This window comes from Crocuta crocuta, unplaced genomic scaffold (genome assembly GCF_008692635.1).
Source record: "Crocuta crocuta isolate KB4526 unplaced genomic scaffold, BGI_CrCroc_1.0 scaffold330, whole genome shotgun sequence".
Taxonomy (NCBI): domain Eukaryota; kingdom Metazoa; phylum Chordata; class Mammalia; order Carnivora; family Hyaenidae; genus Crocuta; species Crocuta crocuta.
The window spans coordinates 1784000-1805418 of NW_027530521.1; the positions used below are offsets into that span (position 1 = coordinate 1784000).

Consider the following 21419-nt stretch of genomic DNA (forward strand, 5'->3'; position numbering starts at 1 on the left):
TTTTTAAATGTTTTATTTATTTCTAGGAGAGAGACAGAGAGAGAGACAGCGTGAGCAGGGGAGGGTCAGAGAGAGGGAGACACAGACTCTGAAACAGGCTCCAGGCTCTGAGCTGGCAGTCGGCACAGAGCCCGACGCGGGGCTCGAACCCACGAACCGCGAGATCATGACCTAAGCGAAAGTCGGACGCTTAACCGACTAAGCCACCCAGGCGCCCCCGAAGGGCCCTGGCTTTCTAAAATTAATACTTTTCACTGCATTTTTTGTTGTTGTTGTGAGTGGGAAAAATACGATGGCTTCTGGTTCACGTTGGGGCCACTGCCCTGGTTTGTGCCAAAGTCCCAGCCACTTTACAGCGCCATTGCTTCTGCACCATACTGAATACAAATACCATCAACAGGGTGAAAAGGGCACGAAACAGGGCAGCTCTGAAAGTGTCATTGCAAACGGTTTTCACCTCACCAATCCTCTGGCGGGGTTTAGGGTGTCCCCAGAACCACACTCTGGGAACCACTGGTTCAGAATGAACTCCACATCCTCAGGCCTAGCAAGTGTGGCTTCTGCAGTAGGGCACTAACTCAGCCTCCGATGCCCTGACACAAACCCCTGGGCTCTAACCAAGCCAACCTATATTCTCTGTCCCCCAATCTGGCTGTGCCCGAGCTCACTGCTGTGAGCTTCTGCCTGGAATAATGGCCCCTTCCCACCTCATACCAAAATCCCACCTGCTCACAGCTGCCCCAGCCCAGAACTCACTACTCCCATGGGTAACTTCATACCACCTATTTGGCTTTTCTGCCCCGGCCCCCTGGAAGCCCTCTTTCTTTCAGATCCACACGCCTCGGTCCTCTCACTCACCAGGCCACAAGCTCTTGGGGGGCAGGGGCCAGGTCTAGTGCATCTGGGCATGCCCAGCACAGTGCCTGGCAGGGAGTCCAGTGTTTACCACTGATCAGCTCAGGAGGAAGGAAAAGGGAATTCCGTGGGGGAGGGGTGAGAGCCGTAAGGGAAGAGAAGGGCTTCCTCCGCCTCGGGGACCGCACCCAAGGGCTGACCACAGGGGCCAGGCCGGCCCAGGCCACTTCTCTTTGCTGGGCACAACGGGATGGCAACAGCCTTTGTTTCAGCAGCTACCTCCCTCTCCTGCAGAGGACCTGAAGAGTGACAGCTGAGGCCCCTTTCTGGGCTAGGCACCATTGCCCACTGCGTGCTCACCATGGCTTTTCTTACAAAACCTGGCCAACAGGACTGGCCAGCATGAGGGAAGTGGGCAAGGAGGGGAGAGGAATGACTCAGGTGCTTGGGGGCTGGGCTCGGGCCCTAGCTCCTCGCTGATGTGTCCTCCCGTGTCTCCTTCTTGCCCCAAGTCCTGTCTCAGGGCCAGGCTCCTGGGAAGCAGTGGAGAAACATCTGTGGAATCAATGACTGACCCATTCCTGAAGGGTCAGTCTTCCAAGCCATCCTCCCATGGGCGCCACAGTTCATTCTAGAGTGCCCACTTAGCCCTGACTGGCCTTCCACTGTCAACAGGGCAAAATGCAAGCCCTGGGCCTAGCACTCAAATGGCTTCTCAGCCTCCTCTCCCATCTCTCCAGTACTTCTTACATTTTATTTGACAGATACGTAACTCATCATGTGCCAGATACTGTTCCAGCATTTTACAAACACAAATCCATTGAACTTCATAAAAACTAACTGTATTATCAACCCATTTTATAGGTGAGGAAACTGATGCACAAGGAGATTAGATAACTTGCTGTGGTCAAACAGCTAGTAAGTGGCAGAGCTGGGATCTCAACTCAGACTCTGCCCTAGGTCCATGCTTGAAATCCCTCTCTCTACGTCTAGTAGGTAGGTCTCTTTGTGCCTGTACACTTGGCCCCCGGTAGTCTATGTGCGATGCCATTCCTCTCTTCTGCTTAGTGACCTCTCTCATCTTTTTCCTCTTGTCTTTTCAGGATTGGCTCAGACATTGGCTCTGCTAGAAAGTTCCTCCCAGCCCCCTCTCCCGGGGGGTTAGCTGCTCCCACGCTCAGGCCCTCTCTGTTATTCTCGGCCGTCAGCGCTAGTCTGAAAGTCTGTATTCCCCCCACCCCCCAGACTGTGAGCCCCTGGGACCATGAACTGCTCGTAATTGCATCCCCAGGGTCTGGAAGTGCAGGATGTAGTTTGAGGAGTGAGTGCAGGAAAAAGTGAATGGTCCAGGCTCAGCCTCACGGATTAAACGGAGAGCAAAGGGCTTCAGGCACAGCGGCCCAGAGGCTGGCCGGCTCCTGCGGCCTCCCTGCCAGCCTGGGCGGGCGAGTTGCTGGTTTGGGCTGAGCTCTTGGTGTCTTAGAGGCACATGCTGCAACTGATCTCTGATGGGACTGCTGATATGCCTCCGAGTCTCCCAGCCCCCTGCCAGCCCCCAGGTCCTTCCTCCCTCGTGACTAGGCCATCTTGCTGCCTTCTCCTGTATCTATAGCACTCCCCACTCCCCATCTGTCCAGAGCCATTTCCCCTCATCCCTCATTCAAAATTTAACTCCCTCTCTGAGCTGCCTGTGTTGCTCCGCCCTCCGCCCCCTAGAAGATCTCAGAATCGGCTGTCAGCCCTAGCTCCCCCTTGCCCCCCACCCTGCTCGCAGGCACCACACACACGAGTTTTTTCCTGCCTCTGAGGCAGATACTGTGTCTAAAATCTCTTTGAGAGGTTGCAGGAGACAGAATTTTTGTGAGGGTTTAGACTCAAAGGTCCAGAGGGGTTCCGCCTGCCAGCTACGGGACTTCAGGTCAAGTCTCTTACCCTGCCTGAGCCTCAATTTCCTCATCTGAAAAATGGGGATAAAATGCACCTTGTCTTTCTCATGGGAGCTTGAAAGTTTGTTCATAGTAACTGATTTTTCAGTTGACCAAACTTTGAAGAAAGGAAAGAACTCCAGAGGCCTAAAAATGAGGACAGCCACTTTGGAGCATTACTTGGCAACCACTGTCTGAGTGGAAGATATGCCACTGTAACCACGCACTGGGAGGCCGAACACGCAAGGAGCCGTGTACTGAACAGTCTGAGGGGCTGCTTGCAGTGGTAAAAGTACCGCCAACAACCCAAATGTCCACCCGCAGGGTACTGGGCAAACAGGCTGCCATACAGTTACGGAAAGGAATCGTACATGGGAATCAAAATGGGTTCATCAGAGCTCATGTTTCAAAATGGTTAAATCTCCAAAACAACATGGAGAGAAAAACCTAAATTCAGAAGATGTATGGTATACCATTTAAATCAAGTGAAAATGACACAAAACAGTGCTATATGTTGCTGTGGATAAATGCCTATGCAGGAAAAAATTTTTAAAGACACGAGAATACAGACATCAAAAAACTCAGGATCGTGGTTTCCTCTGAGCAGGGAGACAGGGGTCTCCACCTCCATCTAACATAAGCGTGACACAGCAGGAAGACCTGACCCAACTACAGGCTAGGTGCTTATGTTGCTCTGTGTACTTCTTAAGTATTTTTTAAAATTTATTTTGAGAGAGAGAGAGAGAGAGAGAGAGAGAATGAACACACATAGGGGAGGGGAAGAGAGAGAGAGGGGGAGAGAATCCCAAGTAGGCTCCTCACTGACAGCACTGAACCCAATGCAGGGCTTGAACTCACGACCATGAGATCATGACCTGAGCTGAAACCAAGAGTCGGATGCTTGACTGACTGAGTCACCCAGGTGCTCCTTTTCCTAATTGTAAAGTAATTTGTGTTTTAAAAAAGATTTTAAAATATTTTTTAATAGAGTAAATTAAAAAAAATTTAATGTTTATTTAAGTTTGAGAATGAGAGAGAGAGAGACAGACAGACAGACAGAGACAGAATGTGAGCAGGGGAGGGGCAGAGAGAAAGAGACACAGAATCAGAAGCAGGCTCCAGGCTCTGAGCTGTCAGCACAAAGCCTGATGCGGGGCTCGACCCCACAAACTGTGAGATGATGACCTGAGCCAAAGTAGGATGCTTAACCGACTGAGCCACCCAGGCGCCCCAGAGTCAATTTTTTTTTTAACGGTGATCTATTTTGGGGAGACAGAAAGAGTGAGCAGGGGAGGGGCAGAGAGAGAGGAAACCAGAGACAGAGAACCCCGAGCAGGCTCCACGCTGCCAGCGCAGAGCCCGACATGGGGCTGTAATTCACAAACCATGAGATTATAACCTGAGCCCAAATCAAGAGTCGAATGCTTAAATGCCTGAGCCCTCCAGGCACCCCTAGTTCTAAAATAATTTCTAAGACAGACCACTCCCTTGGGTCACCCTGGGTCCTGCACAGACGGGTCTCAGCAGTGGCATGGAACCCCAGCCGTGTCCTTGTCACTGTCTCATTGTAGGAGCCCTGCATCTATGGGGCCGGAAGGTCTCCCCCCAGAGGGTGTCTTCCAGAGGAGCGCAAGCGGGTGGTGGGCTGTGTCAGCGGGGTGTCTGTGTGGGCCGGGGAGCAGGAACCAGCCTGCTCCCTTTCACAACCACCCCCGCCTTAGTAAAATGTCAGCAAGCCGGGGAAGGGGGGGCGGAGAGCCAGGCAAGCTGCTAACCCGCGAGATGCTGATGCCGGGGCGTGGGTGGTGCAGGCCCAGGCTCCCAGACAGCTATTTTGGCATGTGCTGCGATCGGGCTCAGCCCTGGCAGGGGAGAGGCCTCTACGTGGGAGCTCTGGACTGGCACTGTGCCAGGAGCGAGGGGGAGGAGGTCTCTGGAAGGGAGGGAGAGGGCCCCGGGGCCCTCCCTCTCTCTTCAGACCTCTCACTATGAGGTGCTGAGTACAAGTGAGGCCCAGTGCACTGTGCTCTCTTCCCAAGCACCTCTCCCCAGGCCGCAGGCCACAGGCCACCCAGTGACCTCAAGGCGACAGCAAGGGTTCCTTTGAACATTTCTCTTGAGTCTTCAGCAACCTGCATTTTGAATGCAAGATAAAAAGATCACAGACTTGCCCCTCCGCTCCACACCCAGCCAGGGAGCACATGACAGCCTGCTTACAATCCATTCTCTCTCATGCTCCCGCAGAACCATCACCCAGCCTTGAAGCTGGGGTCCGGGTGGCAGTTCTCTTTTGGGGTCCAGGGGCAGAAGAACGTCTCACGGGTCTCACTCCACTCCCATACAAGACAAAAATCTCTTAATCTCACAGAGCACTTGCACCCCTTTATAGGCTCTACCAGTTTGGGGACGGAAAATAACACGGAAGAAAAGAGTGCTAGTCAGTAGGGTGGCCTGTGTCGTGAAAAGATCCAAGGTGAGCTGTGTGATGCTGGGCCAGGCCTCTGAATTCTCTGAGCTCTTGTTTTTGGTCTGTAAAACGGGAATAAAACCAACTACAAGACAGTCATAAGGATTACATGAAACGGATAGATTTGCAGACTTCTGGCACCTGTTGACTGCTGAAGATGAGCCGCTGTACTGCTCACCTGGATGCAGGGGAGGGTGGGGAAGGGCAGGAGTGCTCTGTCCTCAGCTTCCCCTCCTCTCCCTCAGCCACAGAGCCCCGGACCTCACTCAAGCCTGACCATGTCCCTCACCACCTGACCATGTCCCTGGTGTCTCAACTGAGGAAGGGGCAAAAAAGAAAGATGGACAACGACAGACAGCTCCTCATGGGCATCTGGTCACTGCGCTGCCCCACTCTTTCCCACCCAGAACTGCCTTCCAAGGCTCCCACCTGTGACTAGAATGCCAGGCAGGTCCCATGCTGAGAACTATGGGGGCACCCTAAGGGCATCAGGGGCTCCACAAGGGAAACAGAGGAGGCGGTCCTGGGGAGCAAGAAATGAGTGCTTGGTACCACCCAGAGGCACGCCCACTAATCTCGCCCAGGAACGAGGGGAGCAGGTGAGCCTACATGCAGGTGGGGCAGTTCCCCCTTCTTATCTACGCGGCCTCCCATGCGGACTTACAGAACCTCTCAGGTGGCAGCAGGCATCCTCCAGAGAGGCAGAGGGGGAAGGGAGGAGGGCAGGTTGGAAGGTGCCAGATGAGGATTCTTCACAAAGCAAGGGGTGGGGTCCTGCGATGCGGTACAGACTGACAGGATACTAGGGTTAGGGGGCCAGTGTTGGAGTCCCAAGCTGTCTGTGAGGCCCTGGGCCGGTCAAGGCCACATCACTGGGCCTCAATCTTCAGGGACAGGGAGGGGCTGGGCCAGGTGAGGTGAAAGCTCCCGCCTAGCCTGCCTCCTACCTCATTCTGATTGGCTCTGCCCTGGCAGCCAGAGAGTCAGGTAACTCGCCAGCAAGAGGTGTCTGTGGGTCCACCCAAAGCAGGGGTTTGGTACAAGAGAACTAGTTGCAAGAAGAATCTCCCCTCCCACCGCCCTCTCCACAATGGTAGCTGTCGCCCCCCTGTGTCGGTATGGAAATACTGCAAGGCCAAGTTGCCCATCAGCTTCTGGACCTTAAAATTCTCTCTTGCCTCTGCAGGGATATGGGGACTCAACCTCTGCTTCTCCTGAAGCCCAGCACAGGCCAAGCCTCAGGGCCAGTGTGCCCACTCACACCCTCCTCTGCTTGGGGGGATGACTGGTGAATTCTGGAGAGGCTCCTGGAAGCCGAGGAGAGCAGGTCTGACTCTCTCTCCCCTCCCTCCCACTGCCCAGGGCCTAGGCTTTCTGTGACTAGGGCCACTCAGTCCTTCCTCTGTCCTTGCCTGGGAGGACACCCACTCTCCTTTCTCCTCTGCCAGCTGGGCAGCTCTGTATCCTGAGATTTGACCTTTTGGGGCGATGGCAGGAGAGAAAATGACAAGAGTCGCCCGTCCCTTCCCCCGACCTGTAAGCCAGAGAGACTGCGGTGGACGTGGGGCAGTGGAAATAAACTGTGCGGGCCCTCTCCTGTTCCCAGCCTCTGCTGGAGCCACGATGACACACATCGTTGCATGGCGGGTGGGCAGAAGGGGGTGAACTAATGCACAGCTCAGCCACTGGGGACCCTTTTTTTCCTCAAGCCAGGGACTCTGGCTTGCACCTGCTGCTCTGGGCACCGGGGCCACCCCCGACATCAGTCCGAGTAAGACAAACAACTCAAAGGGGCTCCTTTGCTCCCAGACATCCTGGTGCCACAGACGGGGGTTCTCACCTCTGCACACGGCATCCCTCAACACGTGCCTCCCCAACCACTGCAAAGCCAGCCCAACTCTGGCTCAGGCAGCCCGACAGACACCCTCTCCCAGTCTAGACTTCCAGAGCATGCTCACCGGGGGCCATGTGGCATCACCTCTGAATAGGACCTATTGTCTCAAACTTGTTCCACAGGTGCGTTTCCTGCCCTCTGGGAATGGATGACATTGGCAGAGCCAATGCTCAGGCTCCCAGGGGCTCTGCAGGCCCAGGCCCCTTACGTCTAGGTGTGGGAAGTGCCAGGTAATTTCTGATGCCCCTGGGGTGCAAAACCAGTTAATCCACAAGCTGCGTGACCTGCCCAGGGTCAGGCTGCTGGGACCAGGCCAGAGGATAAGTGAGTCCTCTCTCCAAGCGGGCCCTGCAAGGGCAGGAGGAGACAGTTTCCCTCTCACTCACTGACCACCCCTTCGGCCAGCAGGATCTGAAGGGTGAAGACAGAGCAAAGCCCACACGCCCTGGGATTAGGGCAGGGTCTACGCCTCCTCTTCCGGGAGGGGCTGAGGGTTCCCAGCACGGACCCACAAGGTGGGATGGAGCTTGGGAGGGCCATGGCCTCGCTTTTTGTCTTACTGCGCCGAAAGAGAAGGGATTCTTACCGCTCCCCAGATTTCAAGAGGGTGAAGCCAGTTGTGGGGGTCTGAGATGGGCTTTAAGGAAAAACCTCTTTAAGGAAGATGCAAAAGAGACTGCCATGCAGAGGCTGTTGTATCTGACCGGATCAGGGATGAGGAACACGCGGCCCAGGCACCACCACTACCCCTCCCAAGCCCACGGCAGAGTGCCGATTATAGAACTCAACCAGTGAGCCAAAATCCGAATGCAGAATTCCCAGCCCAACGTTAGCAGTCACCAGCAATCTGTTATCCCCGGTCCTCCCTTCCAGCCACTGACAATTCACTTCTCAGGTCCCTCAGCCCCAAGCTCTAAGGTGTGTATGGGTTGGGAGGGGAAAAGGATGGGGTGAATGGAGAGGGCGGAAGCCCAGTGAGAAGCACAAGAGTCTGGTTAAGGATGAGCAGGGAGCCTATGGAAAAGGCGGGGGCGCTGGCTTCAGCTGGGGCACTGGAGACTTTTACCTGAGACTGGCAGCCAGCGAAGGTGGCTAGACCAAATAAAAAACGTTAAAGGGGCAGTGCCCAAGGCACGTGCACTCTTCCAAACGTCTGCCCCCTCCTTGAATCAGAGCAAGGGGTGGGGGTCAGCCCCAGTGGGCATGTGATTCTCGAAAGTTCCCAGCACCATGAGGGAGGTCTTTGCCTCCAACTGCCCTCTCCCTGACTCTACTGAGTTTTCCAAATACATTCATTTCTGAACGTCCCACTGCCCCAGCACAGTGCTACGACGCAGAAACACTCCTCACATGCTTCCGGAGGTGCTGTTTGATTTTCTTCTTATTAAGCAGCCTATCAGATCACTTACCGTCCTCAGAGTGACGTAATACTGTGGGTCTCAAACTTCGTAGCACATTAGAAACACTTGGGAAGCTTTAAAAAAACACCCAGGCCCAACCTCCAGACCTGATGAGTCAGGCGTGCTAAGGATAAGATCTAGGAATCTGAATTTCCTAAAGCTCCCTGGGTCACTGTGATGTTTTGTTCAGGAACCTGGTATAGAGAAAGGGTTCTGGACTAGAGTTACAACTCTGTCTCTGCTATGTGACTCTGGGCAAACTACTTATCTCTCTGAGCCTGTGTTCTCCCTCACCTATAAAAATGGGAAAATAACACCTGTTCTGCTTATTTTAGAGAATTAAGTAAAGGTATTTGTTGGTTCTCTTGCTTCTTGGGTCTTCCTCCTGAATGCGCCTGAGGTTTATCTCTACATGCACAAACCTGTACCCTTGAGAAGGGGCACAGCCACAGGTCACAAGAGCTCAACGCTTGGTACCCTGTGGGCAGGGACAGGAAGCCTCTGGTGGAGCCCCTCCCTCCCCCTCCGGAGCCAGCAAACACTGAAGGCTACATCCTGCAGAGCTGGGTGTAAACTGCTCCATCTTGTAGGGCTGTGGGTGACAAAACAGAGGTACTAGAAGCCTCGCTCCCTCCCCCTTTATATGACATTGAAGCCTGTGTGGCTTCCCAAGAGCCCATGGAGCTCCATCTGCCAGTGTGAGAATCCTGATCTCTGGGTGTGCTTGGTGACACAGATACAAAGAACAGGGCCCCAGACAGGGTAAGGCTAGCAGAGGGCATAGGTCAGCATTACAGGGCCACCAACCTGCACGACAGGAGAAAACCGTCCATGTTATTGGTGGGTAAAGTCTACCCCGGAAAGGATCAGGGCAAAGCTCGGAGCGGGGGTTGTGCTGAATGCCTAGAAGCCTGGGCAACCAAAGAAAAGTGAGAGGGAGGCCTTGGGCAGGCTCCAAGTGATCAGAGTCCAGCCTGAGCTGGTTCTGGGGTCCCTAGCTAATTGGCTGCAAGCTCCTGAGCCACTGGAGAAGGGCAGGAATCAGTCGAGAAAAAGCCCAGGGAGCCAGGTGGGATACTCATGGGGTTCCACCTTCCCTCACCTTTCACCGGGGCTGCATGGCAGGGGAGCGGATCCCAGCCAGCACGGATACACATGCCATCATGAGCTGCCTGCATTCCATCTTTGCACACCCTCTCCCAGCCCCTCACCAGAGTCCTGGTCAAAGCCCTGTCCCAGGCTCTGCTGATGACATTTGGCGTGCTGGTGGAGGGGGCAGGCTGCGGGCTGAACAGCCAGCACAGATGCCAGACTGCAGCCCACCCCATCCCTTTCCCAGCAAGGGCTGGAAGGGGGTAGGGGGAGAGACGCCTACTGCCTAGCAGAGGTAGAGGCTGGGGTCTCTCCACTCACTAAGAGCAATAGAGAACAGGTGGCCGGGCACCCCCAATCCCAAGGAGAGGCTTAAAGTGAAGAGCAATTAGCTCAGTGACCAGTGCTCGGGGGCAGCCATGTGTTGTGATAGTAGCAACAGAGGCCATGTTCTGCAGATGTCATGTAGTGACGGTAGGCAAACGACCCCACCGAGGCCCGGGGGGAGGAGGCTGGTGGCGGGACCCCTCCACCTCACTGTGGCTCCCTGGTCCTCAGTGCCAAGAAGGGGTGAGGGACCAGTCATGGGGGCTCTACCCGCTGGTGCCAAGGGGTTCAGGTGCTTCTCTCTCCCTGTAGGCAGGCTGGAAGCTGACCCTGCCTCGGTACCACAGAGGCACGCGAAGCTGTCGGTGCCCTGGGACTGACCTCCATTCGCTGCCAGTGCCGGGACGGTGAGGGATGACCCGACGCGGAGACAACCCAAGACAGCCCGTACCGCCGGTGCCCGGGGGAGAGCTCCACTCGGGGTCAGTCCCGAGACGGCCGAGGGACGCCTTGCCGGTGCCAGGCGCCGCATCCGCCCGCTGCCGCCGTGCCCACTCCGCCGCCGCCGCCGCCGCGCTCACCTGTGCCCGAAGAGCCGCAGCCCTGGGAAGCGCCGCTTGTTGAGGCGCCGTGGAGCCTTGTCCGGCTCGGGATCCGCGTCGCGCTCGGAGCCGCTGGACGAGGCGGAGGCCGACTCGGAGTCGCTGCTCCGGGCCTCGGGGCTGCCGTCCCCAGGCTCCANCCAGGCTGGTCCGCCTGGATCCCACAATATCTCCTCCGGCCTGACACACCCACACTGAGCACACCCAGACGCGCACAATCTTTTCCTCCCCGTAGCCCCTCCCCGAAGAACCTACACACTCACAAGTGAACACTCGCGAGGGCAGCTGTCACCGCCTCCCCTCCCACAGCCACACAGGTATAGACACCTCTCTGGCACTCCCTGTACCCACTCACAACCACTTATACGGCCTCCACACTTACACGCTTGGCTCTCCCAGGTCACATCCACAGAAGCAGAAGTCACACAGTGCTCCCCATACACAGAACGAACATGCCTCTCACACGCGCTTAGGCTCACTCATTACTTAACGCTAACACTTCCCACCCCAGCCTCTCACACTCAGATATATATATCAAGGACCAAAGTCACTTTGTGACCCTGACACACACCAACAAAGAACATACGCTTTCTCATACAAGTTACTGTCTCCTCAGCTATCCACAGTTGTTTCTAGCCCTTTCGCACACTCCTAACAGTGTTCTCCCAACACAGTACCCAGTGGATTCTGTAGACCTCTTACACTAGAGGAGTCCCCTGCACAGCTCTTACACACTCATACATACATACACACAAGGACCACACTCTCATTCACCGACATGTACACCCACAGAGAACGTACACAACTTTCTCCTACTCACAAAACCCCCCTAGGACAACAGTTACAACGTGGCCACATCACTCACCCCGAAATATACCTTGCAGACACACCCCCAAAGGCAGCAGAGGCTGCCCCCCTCTAGAGAGGAGGAAAGCAGTTGGAGCCAGAGCGGTCAACTGGGGTGGCACAGCCAGCACACGTGCTTGGGAATCAACAGCTGGGGCAGCTTGCGACAGTCCCCGCAGGGCTGACGAGGGGAGGCCAGCACCCCGATGCCCTCATCAGTTGCCCGCTGTTTCTGTTAGCACTCCCTTTTGCAAAGCCACATCCTGTGTCACCTTCACTTTCACCCTTTCCCCTGGCAGCCCATTTTCCAGCCTTAGCCGAGCATATAACCAATGCTTGGGGCAAACCCGTGGTTTTGAGAAACAGCCAGTGCCCAGAAGCCCAGAACCTTCCTCCAGCGTCCTTCAAGGTCCCTGGAGGCCTGGAGAAGGTCTGGCCAGGGAAGTGGGGCACCAGCCCTCCAGCCAGCCCTGGTGCCGGGCGGCCAGGAAGAGGACAGTGAAATCCCCCAGTGCGTCTGACACCGTCCTCCTGAGGTGGATGTCCCTCTGAGGACCTTTCCCAATGGTTCTGACACCAAGCTCTGGGGGAGGAGACTGGAGGCAGCCGAACACCCCCTGAGTTTGCAGACAGCCTTACAACACCCAACACCACATTCCTGTGGGGGCTGTGCTTCCCAGACCCCCCTGTTTTTAGCTCGCTCAACTCTTAGCCTCCCGCCACACTGCCTCCCAGCAGCTCAAACATCAGAATTCCCCTCACTCTGTCAAGAGCCCCTTTGCCCTTTGCTAAGCCTCTGCAGAGCTGCTGAACAACAGGTCGGTAACCTCACTTTTGCTACCCACCCCCCCACCCCCCACCACAGAGAAAGGACTCAGAAAGGGCCAGACATTCCTCTGCCCATTCCCAGGCCACCTCAAGTACCTACTGTGTCTGGGGGGCCTCGGCTGGGATCTGTGGCACGTCCCAGGAGCGGTAGCGCCACATCTGCCTCAGTGCCCCTGGCCGTTCCCCTTCTTCTGTCCCCAGCTCCTCCGCGGGGCCCAGAGCTGTGGCCTCATCGCAGCCTCCCCCGGTTATGTGGCCAGCCCCCAGTACGCTCATCCTGCCCGGCGACTCTCTTCCTCTTTCGGCACTTCCTGACCGGGGGGGCCCTGCGAGAGGCCGGCTGGCTGCCCCAGGAAAGAACCATAGGCCTTGGAGGCGCCTTCCGCTGGCTGGGGCAGGAGAATGGCTGGGAAGAGAGGCTGCCTGGGAGGGCAAGAGGCAGGCAGGTGAGGACAAGCCCAGCCCAGCAGCCAGGAGACAGCAGGAGTCAGAGGCCGCCACTCAGCCACCAGGCTTGCCTGGGCTGGAACCCGAACCTCAGCTCAGTCTGGCCTTCCTCTCCGTTCAGCCTCTCCGATCTTCACCATCCAGTCCTGCTATAAGGTCTCTGAATCACAGCTATGAGGGTACATGGCGGGTGGTGCCTACACACCTCTCTCTCCTTAACACCTCTGTGAGCATCAACCAGGGATGGGCACACGGGACAGCGGGGGAGTGAAAAAAGTAACCAGAGCGGAGCCAGAGATGTGGGCTCATGTCCTGTTTCTGTCATTTACTGGATCAGGTCAGAGAGGGCTACTGCTCTGAGTCACCTGAAATCCTTTCTGGAATAAGGTAGATATGATATAAACAGAAAAACTGATGAACATCTATCAGGGAGCTTTTCTGGGCCTCAGTGTTCTCATCTGTAAAATGGAAGAGGGGGGCCATAGTAATAACTGGGCTCATGGAGTTTGGTGAGGATTAAATAAGAGGGGAAAGGGTTCGCAGATTAATTCATTCAATAAACATTTACTGAGGATCTTCTATGCATCACGCACTATATTGGACTATATAGCAGTGAGCAAGAAAACAGGGCTCTAACCTCACAGAGCTTAGATGGAAGACATGTAGGAAACTAATAATACATGGAGTAATGTTGGGTGTGCTGTATAGAGAAAAAAGAAGTCAAAGTGAAGGGGAAAGAATTTGATGAGGAAAGAGTTTGATCTCCTACTTAGGTAGGAAAGGGGGGAAGGCCTCTTTGAGGAGGTGACATCTGAGAACAGATCTAAATGAATCGAAAGAGCAGACAACGTATCTGGGAAAGCAGCATTCTAGGTAGAAGGAAGAGAAACAGCAAAGGCCCAGAGCAAGGAATGTACCTGATGTGTCTGAAGGAGTGCAACTAGCTGGACTTTGAGGCCACCATGAAGATTTAGTAAATAAATAGTAAGGCATACACTTACTTTTCTATTGTTAAACTTGGTTCTGGGGTGGAAATCGTCCCTTCCTCAAGCACTATTGAATCACACTGTCCTATCACACTCTTTAATCACACTGTTCTTGAGCTTTCTATGTGTTTGCTACTCCAGAAAGTCTGTACATTTCTCGAGGACACAAAGGATGTCAGTTCCGTTCACTTCAACCAACATTTACGCTACAGAACTTACAGACGCAGGAATGCACACAATGCCATCCCAGCCCTTGGAAACTTCCATCTGGTGCTGTAGTGACCTTTGTGTCCCTCATGACTGGAGCATATTTCTCAATAAATATTTATTTAATAAATCATGCCGTATCATGAATAATTAATACCCAGTAATGATAAAACAGTAGCTAATATTTCTTGGACCTTTCTGTGCCAGAAACCTCTGAACCCTTGTAATGACCTCATGCTGTTAAATTCCTCCTTTTACAGATGGGGAAACCGAGGCACAGAGCTACCAAGCTCATCTGTCCAAGGTCACCCAGCTGGTTAAGTGGTAGAATTAAGAATCCCACCCCAGAGTCTGTATCCTTCAATAAGACATCCCATTGCCTCTCTGGGGTTGAGACATAGCCGGGTGATTACTCTGAGGCTTGGCGCCCCGTTTCCCAGCAGCTCTCCCTCGAACCCATCATCTCTGAATCCCTCCAGGCAGGTCCTGTATGCTGCGGGTGCACCAGGGACTCTGCCGGCCAGGTCAAGGCCTGTTCAGGACCATGTCGTGTCCTCCTCTCCCAGGGATTCTGTAAGTAGCTCGAGCAGTTAAACAGAGGAAATGGGGCTGGGCTTGTTTTTAGTCTGAGGCTTCTGGCAGACCTGGAACAGCAGAGAGCAGGAAATGTGACTCTTGAGGGGAAGCAGGACAGGCTGGAGGCTCTGAGAGGCAGAGCAATCCTGACTGCGAGATGAGGATCCCCTTGGACTGTGCTCCTCCCAAGCCGCCAATACATTCCAGGTGGGCTGCAGAGGGCGAGGCTAGACGGGACAGGTGCACAGTGCTGGGGAGGATGCCCTTGGCAGTTCCGAGGACAGCACGTGCCAGCACTGGGGAGCTGGGGACCCCTCAGAATCCACCCAGATACACACAGGAAGAGGAATCTGGGTAAGAAAATTATTCTGGGCTTTGTCAAGGCCCCAGAGGGTGAGGTGTTCTACTTTCAGTGGCCTGGATGAGCAACTGGGAGCTGGGGAAAAGAAATGTACCAGGGCACGAAATGCTGAACCCACGATCTGGACAGCCTCTGCTCTCAAAACCAGCCAAGCCAGCCTCCTTGGCCTGACCTTCGAGGCTCCTTTTGCTCTGGCTCCTTTCTTTTTTGCCTCTTTGTCCAGGCTTTCCCTGTGGAGATTTTCTCTCAGCTCACACCACGCTGGTGCCTGCCTCACAGTAGGTGCTCAATAAACATTGCTTCCCTCTTTTTTTCACACTTCTTTTAACAGGCCACCCTCACCCTTGCCAATCCATTCTGCCTATGGTGCTCTCCTTGCCCTGTCTGCCTGTAACGCTTGACCAATCAAAATCTCCATCCTTCAAAAACCCAAGCCCAAGAAGCAAAAGTGAGAAGGGAAAAAGAGTCCCAGACACAGAATCCACTCGTTCAAGCTTCAGCCCTTGCTGTGTGGCTCTGGGTGAGTTACTTAACATCTCTGGGTTGGACCAGATGATTTCTAAAATCTTGTCTACTCTGATTCATTTGAATCTCCTTCCCAACCTCCAGGTTTTTACTTATTCATTCATATGACAAATATTTTATAAACACCCAAGTCTCGAATGCTGCCCCAGAGCCAGCATTCCCACCTCACTGATTTATCTCTGACACTCACTTCTGTTCCCAAGAATATTCCTATATCATGTGACCTTGTATGCACATTAGTCTTGTCTCCTTGCAAAATTCTTGAACCCTGTGCTGCTTCTAGGTAGGCGCTGGGTGCATGGTATGTGTGCTCAGTAATTTCCCGTGGAAGTGGAGGTGAGCTGAATAAAGGTGCCCAACAGACTGAGCAGAGGGAGGGAGACTGGCTTCCTGTTTGCACTAGTGACTGGGGTGAGGCATGGGGAAGTTTTTGAATCAAAGTCCCTCCTCAGCAGCTAAGCCTATTGTCCAGGCACCTGTTGAAGGAGCAACCCAGAGCCCAAGATGCCTGCTGATCGCTGGCCTCTGCCCCCACGAAAGAGACTGATGTACCTGAGTGGGGCTGCAGGTTCCCGCTGGCTAGTGACAGATGGAACTTTGATTAGACCCCTCTGGGCAGCCTCATTAAAGTGGTGTGCGGGAAGAAATTGGGAGGAGAGGCTGGAATCCTATCCCCCTGGGGCAAGAGAGCTGTAGGTATAGATAGTACTGGCTGCTCTGCAGTCAAGGGGGGGCGGTCCCTGAAACCACGATGTCTAATGGTCCTTTGGCACCCCCAGGTGCCCAGGCTGGGGGTGAGAGGAGCCTGGGCAGTTCCTCCATTATTCTGGGTCGGCTGGATCTGACCTAAGGAGCTCCCTCCCATCCTTACTGTAGCCAAGTCCCCACGGCAGGATCAGCAGATATTCTGCCCTTCAAGCCTCCTACCCCCATCTACGGGGTTGTAAGCCCTGGTTGCAGAAGCACCCTTCAGCCTTCATGCCTCCAGCCCCATCACCCCTCCTAGAGATAGGTGCGCGGAGAGCCAAAAGAAAAAAGTCCTGAAGATGTAAACCCAGCCTGACAGAGTAAAAAGGGCTTTGGAGTGAACTGTCCAGTAGCCCTCAAGCCCCCACCTACTCCATGAATCCTGCTTAGTCTTCCTTCTGCAAATACCTCTAGGCCAAGAACACTGGTCAAGCACAGTAGAGCTCATCAGAAGCCAAATCTATTCCTCATGCCTTCCCTACCCACTTCGTATATCCTTGAAGAGAAGTCTTTGCTAACCCTTGTCCTCGGGACCTGGACCTTGCGGGGGCCTCTCTGAATGCTCTGTCCTGAAACTGTGCCAGTGGAAGCAAAAATGAGACTCCAACCCAGGCGTCCTGATGCCTGGCCCTTGGGCTACATGTTCAGCAGCGCACCAGGGAAGCACCTGCTCAAATGGCTGTGCTCGAACTGGTCCTCCTAGCTTCCGTCCAAAATGCCCAAATGGCGTGTGCTACCCTGGTGCAGGAGTGGGGGGCATGCATTGCTGGGGGGTATGTCTCAAACACGATGTGCCAAAACAGGGCTGGAGAAGCCCCTCTCTCTGGCATCCTAATCCCTTCACTGTTCCTGGCCCCACCTCTGGGTACTGAGGGGAGGAAGGATCTCCAGGCTGGGCCTGGTCCCTGCCCTTCCCAAAGGAAGGAAAATGGATAGACTCTCTGCCTCCAGTTTCCTCCGTCAGCGGACCCCTCCTCCAGCTCCGGCTCAGCTCTCTGCCCCCGGTTTTTGCATTTTTAATTCAGGACAGAATGTGATCTCTTGCAGCTCCTTGCTTTATCCTGTTGCTATTTAAATTACAAATCGGCCCCATCTCCCCTGTCACTCTTGGGTTATTTTTAGCTGCTGGTAAATAGCAGCAGGGAGAGTTGGATCAGGTGCCCCTCCCTCGAGGAGCTGTGTACCCGCAGCCCATGCCCACAGGAGGGGCACCCTTCCCTGCCAGTTGGCACCCCCCGGTTGCTTCTCCAGAACCCTTCTTTGGAGATGGAAGGGGTGTGGGGGGGGGGCTGTCGTCTGGGACAGGCACTCGTGCTCAGCTCTTGCTTAGTGTCCGTTTACACTCTGCCACTCCTATATCTTGTTACCCATCCATCACTCAGGGCCACCCTCCTTCTGGGGCCTTCCTGGACACCTCCCTCCTCCGGAGGTCCAGCTATAGAGGCCCAGAGGTCTTCTAACTTGTACATCCCTTATCTTCTTTAATCTTCCCAGCCATTCTCCTGTGTGGGTTTTATTGTTCCTGTTTTCCATATGAGGAAACAGGGTCAGAGGTAAAAGTGACTTGCCCGACTAGGAAGGGCCCGCCTGGAATTGGAATCCAGGTCTCGCTGACCCCAAAGACTGCACACGTGTGCACCGCAGTGCCTCTGTCAGTGCAATGCATGTGCCGCTTTGCCCAGTGTCCGGGTCGATTCTCAGTGCCCACCGTCCCTTCCCATCTAGCTATTGGATCAGGGATCGGCAACCCATGGCCAATGGGCCATATCCGGCCTGCTGCCTGGTTTTGGATGGCTGTGAGCTAAGAATGGTTTTCACAATTTTAAATGGTTGGAAAAAAGCAAAAGGATAATATTTGTGACAGTGGAAATGATATGAAATTTAAAGTTCAGTGTCTATAAATAAAGTCTCGCTGGAATGCAGCCACACTCGTTCATTTTCATGTCGTCTGTGGCCACTTTTGTGCAACAGTGGCAGGGCAGAGTGACAGAGACTGTGTGGCTTGCAAAGCCTGAGATATTTACTGTGTGGCCTTGTACCAAATCATACTTTTGGCGAGGGAGAGGACCGGGCCCCACACCTCCATCTCATACAGTACCTGGCCCTGGGCCAGAACTGTAGACAGAGGTACTGGTCTTCCTTCAAGGTCCTGTTGGGGCCACAAGAGCGCCTGGCACAGGGGAGCCACCTGCCAGCCACACCCCCATGATTCGGCTCACATGTTACCTCTCTTCTTCAGCTTCTTCACAGGTTTCTAACCCTGCTTCACCACCAAAATCACCTGAGAGGGGCTTTTAAAGTTGGGATGTTCAGGCCCAACCCCAGACTACCTGTAGCAGGGTCTGCAGGGATGGGGCTTTAGAGATGATTTAAAAGATCCTCAGGTGGTCTGGTTTGGGAACCATTGGGCTTAGCTCCAGAGGTCCAATCTCTGCATCTTCTGACCCTTTCAGACCAAAGCCAAGTCGCTTGTACCACCCCCTCTGGCTTTTCCCAGGCTGGAGTCTGCCTTCCAGTGGTCTCTTGAGCCCAACCCTGAGTGTTTAGGGCTTTTTAAAGTATATTGGAGATGCTTTTCCTCAAGCCCAGATGTAGATGGAAGCCATTCCCTCACTTCCCTTGCCCATTAAGAGTTACTACTGGCACAGACCTGCCATCTCTCCATCACTTAAAGCAGCTGCCGGGGCTGCGGGAACCTTTTTCCCAGAAGCCATCACATCCCTAAAAGCTTCTAGCGTCCTGCTGAAAGCCCAGGCCTCACTTACGTCAGAGACAGCCCGGCCCCAATCCTTCTTCCTCTTCCACCCCTCGCCCCGCCGATTTCTTTTGCCCCCGCATTTCTGTCTAAAAGCCTTTTCTCTCTGTGAAGGGCTTTCAACTGCTTTTCTTAGCAACTCCTCACAGCAGGGTGGGAGGCTTATCTGCGAGCCAGAGCCGCATGGAACTCCAGCAGGCGGAGGATGTGGAAAAGGCCACTGTGGGCCTGAGCTCTGGCCAGCCCCCAACAACCTGTACAGGGAAGTCATCAGGCCACGCAGAACTGCAGCCACACAGTAGGGTTAGCCAGAAACACAGCTCGTTCCACTGGGGTCCCCTTGAGTTGGGGGCTTGAGGAAAAGTATCTCCCATATATTTGAGAAAGCCCTAACCACTCAGGGTTGGGCTCAGGGGACCGTTGCAGGGCAGCCTCCAGCCTGGGAAAAGCCAGAGGGGTATAGAGGACATGCGCTTTTCCAGACCTTCGTCTGCCCTCTCCCCAGGGGGCTCTTCTTGTCTTGATGCCTTGTGCTGCTCTGGTCCTAAGACTGGGCTCCTGGCCTTACTTCAGGATGTAAGGAGGTGCCTTGCGTGATCTGCCCAGCAGTGGCAACTGGCGGCCACCTGGGCTGTCTCCTGTAGCCCTCACATAGGTGGCCTGGAGGTTTCCTGATCCCTTTACAGCCAGAGGGGAACCATAGTTGGTGGCCCTGCGTCCTTCATGACTAGAGGCCCCAAGTTTGGGCTGTGGAGGGGTCTCCATTCAGGAACCACCCTGGGGGAACCCAGACTTTGCCAACTGCTTCTGTGGGGAGGTGGGGGGGGGCACGCACACATATCTTCCATCTCAGTCCTTTCATTATTCTCTGCTTCCAATTCTCTAAGCCTCAACCCCATTTTGGCCTCCTTTCCAGCTTCAGGTGCTGTTCGTCCCTGCCCCAGAGCCAAGGAAAATCTTGGGGTCATCCCCTTATGTTACAGATGAAGAACTGAGTTCAGAGACAGAGGGATTGTCTAGCTCATGGACATACAGCAAGTCACTGGCAGAAGTGAGATATACGCTAGGCGTCTGGATCCCAGACTAATATTTCTTCCAGGATTCTGTATTTTATGCTCCATTCCCGATCAGTCCCTGGTACTCTCTCCTCCCCCAGGGGACTTTCAGGGTCTCTTCTATCTGCAACCAGAAGGCAGGGGAGAGACGATGCCCTTCTCTCAGCCTGGTGTTCTGGAAGAACTGGAAGTGGAGCCCTGCTTCCTTTCATACCCCAGAAAGTGAAGGTAGAGCCCATGTGAACCCAACTTACTTCCTATTTATTCTGAAGCATCTCCCTTCATTCTGGTGAAGTTTCCTCCCCTTCTCTCCCATCCTCCCTCAAGTGATGGACTAATGGTCTCATAACCTATTCAAGCCCTTCAAGCTCCCAGGGCTGGGCCAGTTTTAGGAAACACCTTCCCAAAAGCCTCAGGGAGAAGCTGGGCAGCTTCTCAAGTCCCTGGGTGTTAAACAGACAGGAAACTTGTCCTCTCTAACCAGGCTGATGGCTTCAAGGCCTGCAGATGCCTCAGTGTCCCCGCTGGACTCTCCAAAGGAGGCCACTCTGGTCTAGGGGGCATAGAGGGGCAGCAAGTCTAAGTTGAGGCTGTGGTCTGGGAGAGGAGGGGGAAGGGAAGGGCTGCCCTGGCCTTGCCTCCACTCACTCCTCACACCCCTCCTCTGGGTAACTTACCCACTCTTGTTTGATGGGCAGCCCTCTCTCACCCCACCCCAAGTCATAAACCTGGTCCCTGGGGTCCACTACGGCTGATTCCTCCAGGAACCCCCACCCCCACCCCCGGGAAGGCTGGGAATCTTTCACAGGCAGAAGACATTTTAGAAGATTCGTGGAAAGTGCGAGTTTCAATCTGCCACTGGGGATGACATTAAGGGTTTGTTGGGGCAAAGGGCTCCAGGAGTGGATTCCTTCTTCCTCTCTAGGCAGGAGCGTCTCAGCCATGGTGGCAGGGAACGCCTTAGTCACAAGCCAGTGCCTAGCACACAGTCAGCCCACAGGAAGTTCAGGTAAGACCTACTGACTGAGTAGAGGGCTCCTCTTTCCCCCAGAAGAAGGGCCAGGGGTCATCTGCTGGATATCCTCAGCAGATAGAGGTCTGTGAGGATCACGTCTTGGTTATTTCTCTCCTCAGCGCCCAGTACAGTGTCTGGTACACATTTGGCATCAGTAATTAATTCCATGTTGAATGAGTAGGGCGGTTCATCTAGAGAGGGGCTCCCAGAAGCGCCCCCTTCCCCCTGCACACGGAGGGCACAGACCCCCTCGGTAGTCATTTCTGAATCCCCAGGGCCTAGAGCAGCGCCAGGCTGGCAGCGGGTCCTCCATACACGTTGACTGAAAAGGGGGGTGGTCCCGAGCGTTGCGCTCCCCTCTGCTCCCCTTCACCTTACCTGTAGGACACCTGCTTGCGTAGGTGCATCTGGCGGAACCGCTCCTCCAGCGGGGGCCCAGCGGCCATGCCCCGGGGTCCCTCGGGCCACGGCTGCGAGACCTCGGCCTCCTCCCCTCGCCGGCCGGGCCG

General features: G+C 54.6%; 1 protein-coding gene across 2 annotated transcripts in view; it reads right to left on the reverse strand.

Moving 5' to 3' along the window:
• The window catches only part of DGKZ (diacylglycerol kinase zeta), a 41565-nt gene that overhangs the window by 20038 nt on the left and 108 nt on the right, over positions 1-21419 (reverse strand). Inside the window, exon 1 of one of the 2 annotated variants that reach the window (XM_077767418.1) lies at positions 21289-21419. This exon is cut by the window's right edge and continues 108 nt beyond it. In XM_077767418.1, coding sequence (XP_077623544.1) covers positions 21289-21419 — 131 coding nt within the window. Of the gene's footprint in view, positions 1-12336; positions 12635-21288 lie in introns of those variants that run through there. The other variant, XM_077767419.1, reaches the window with a different exon arrangement.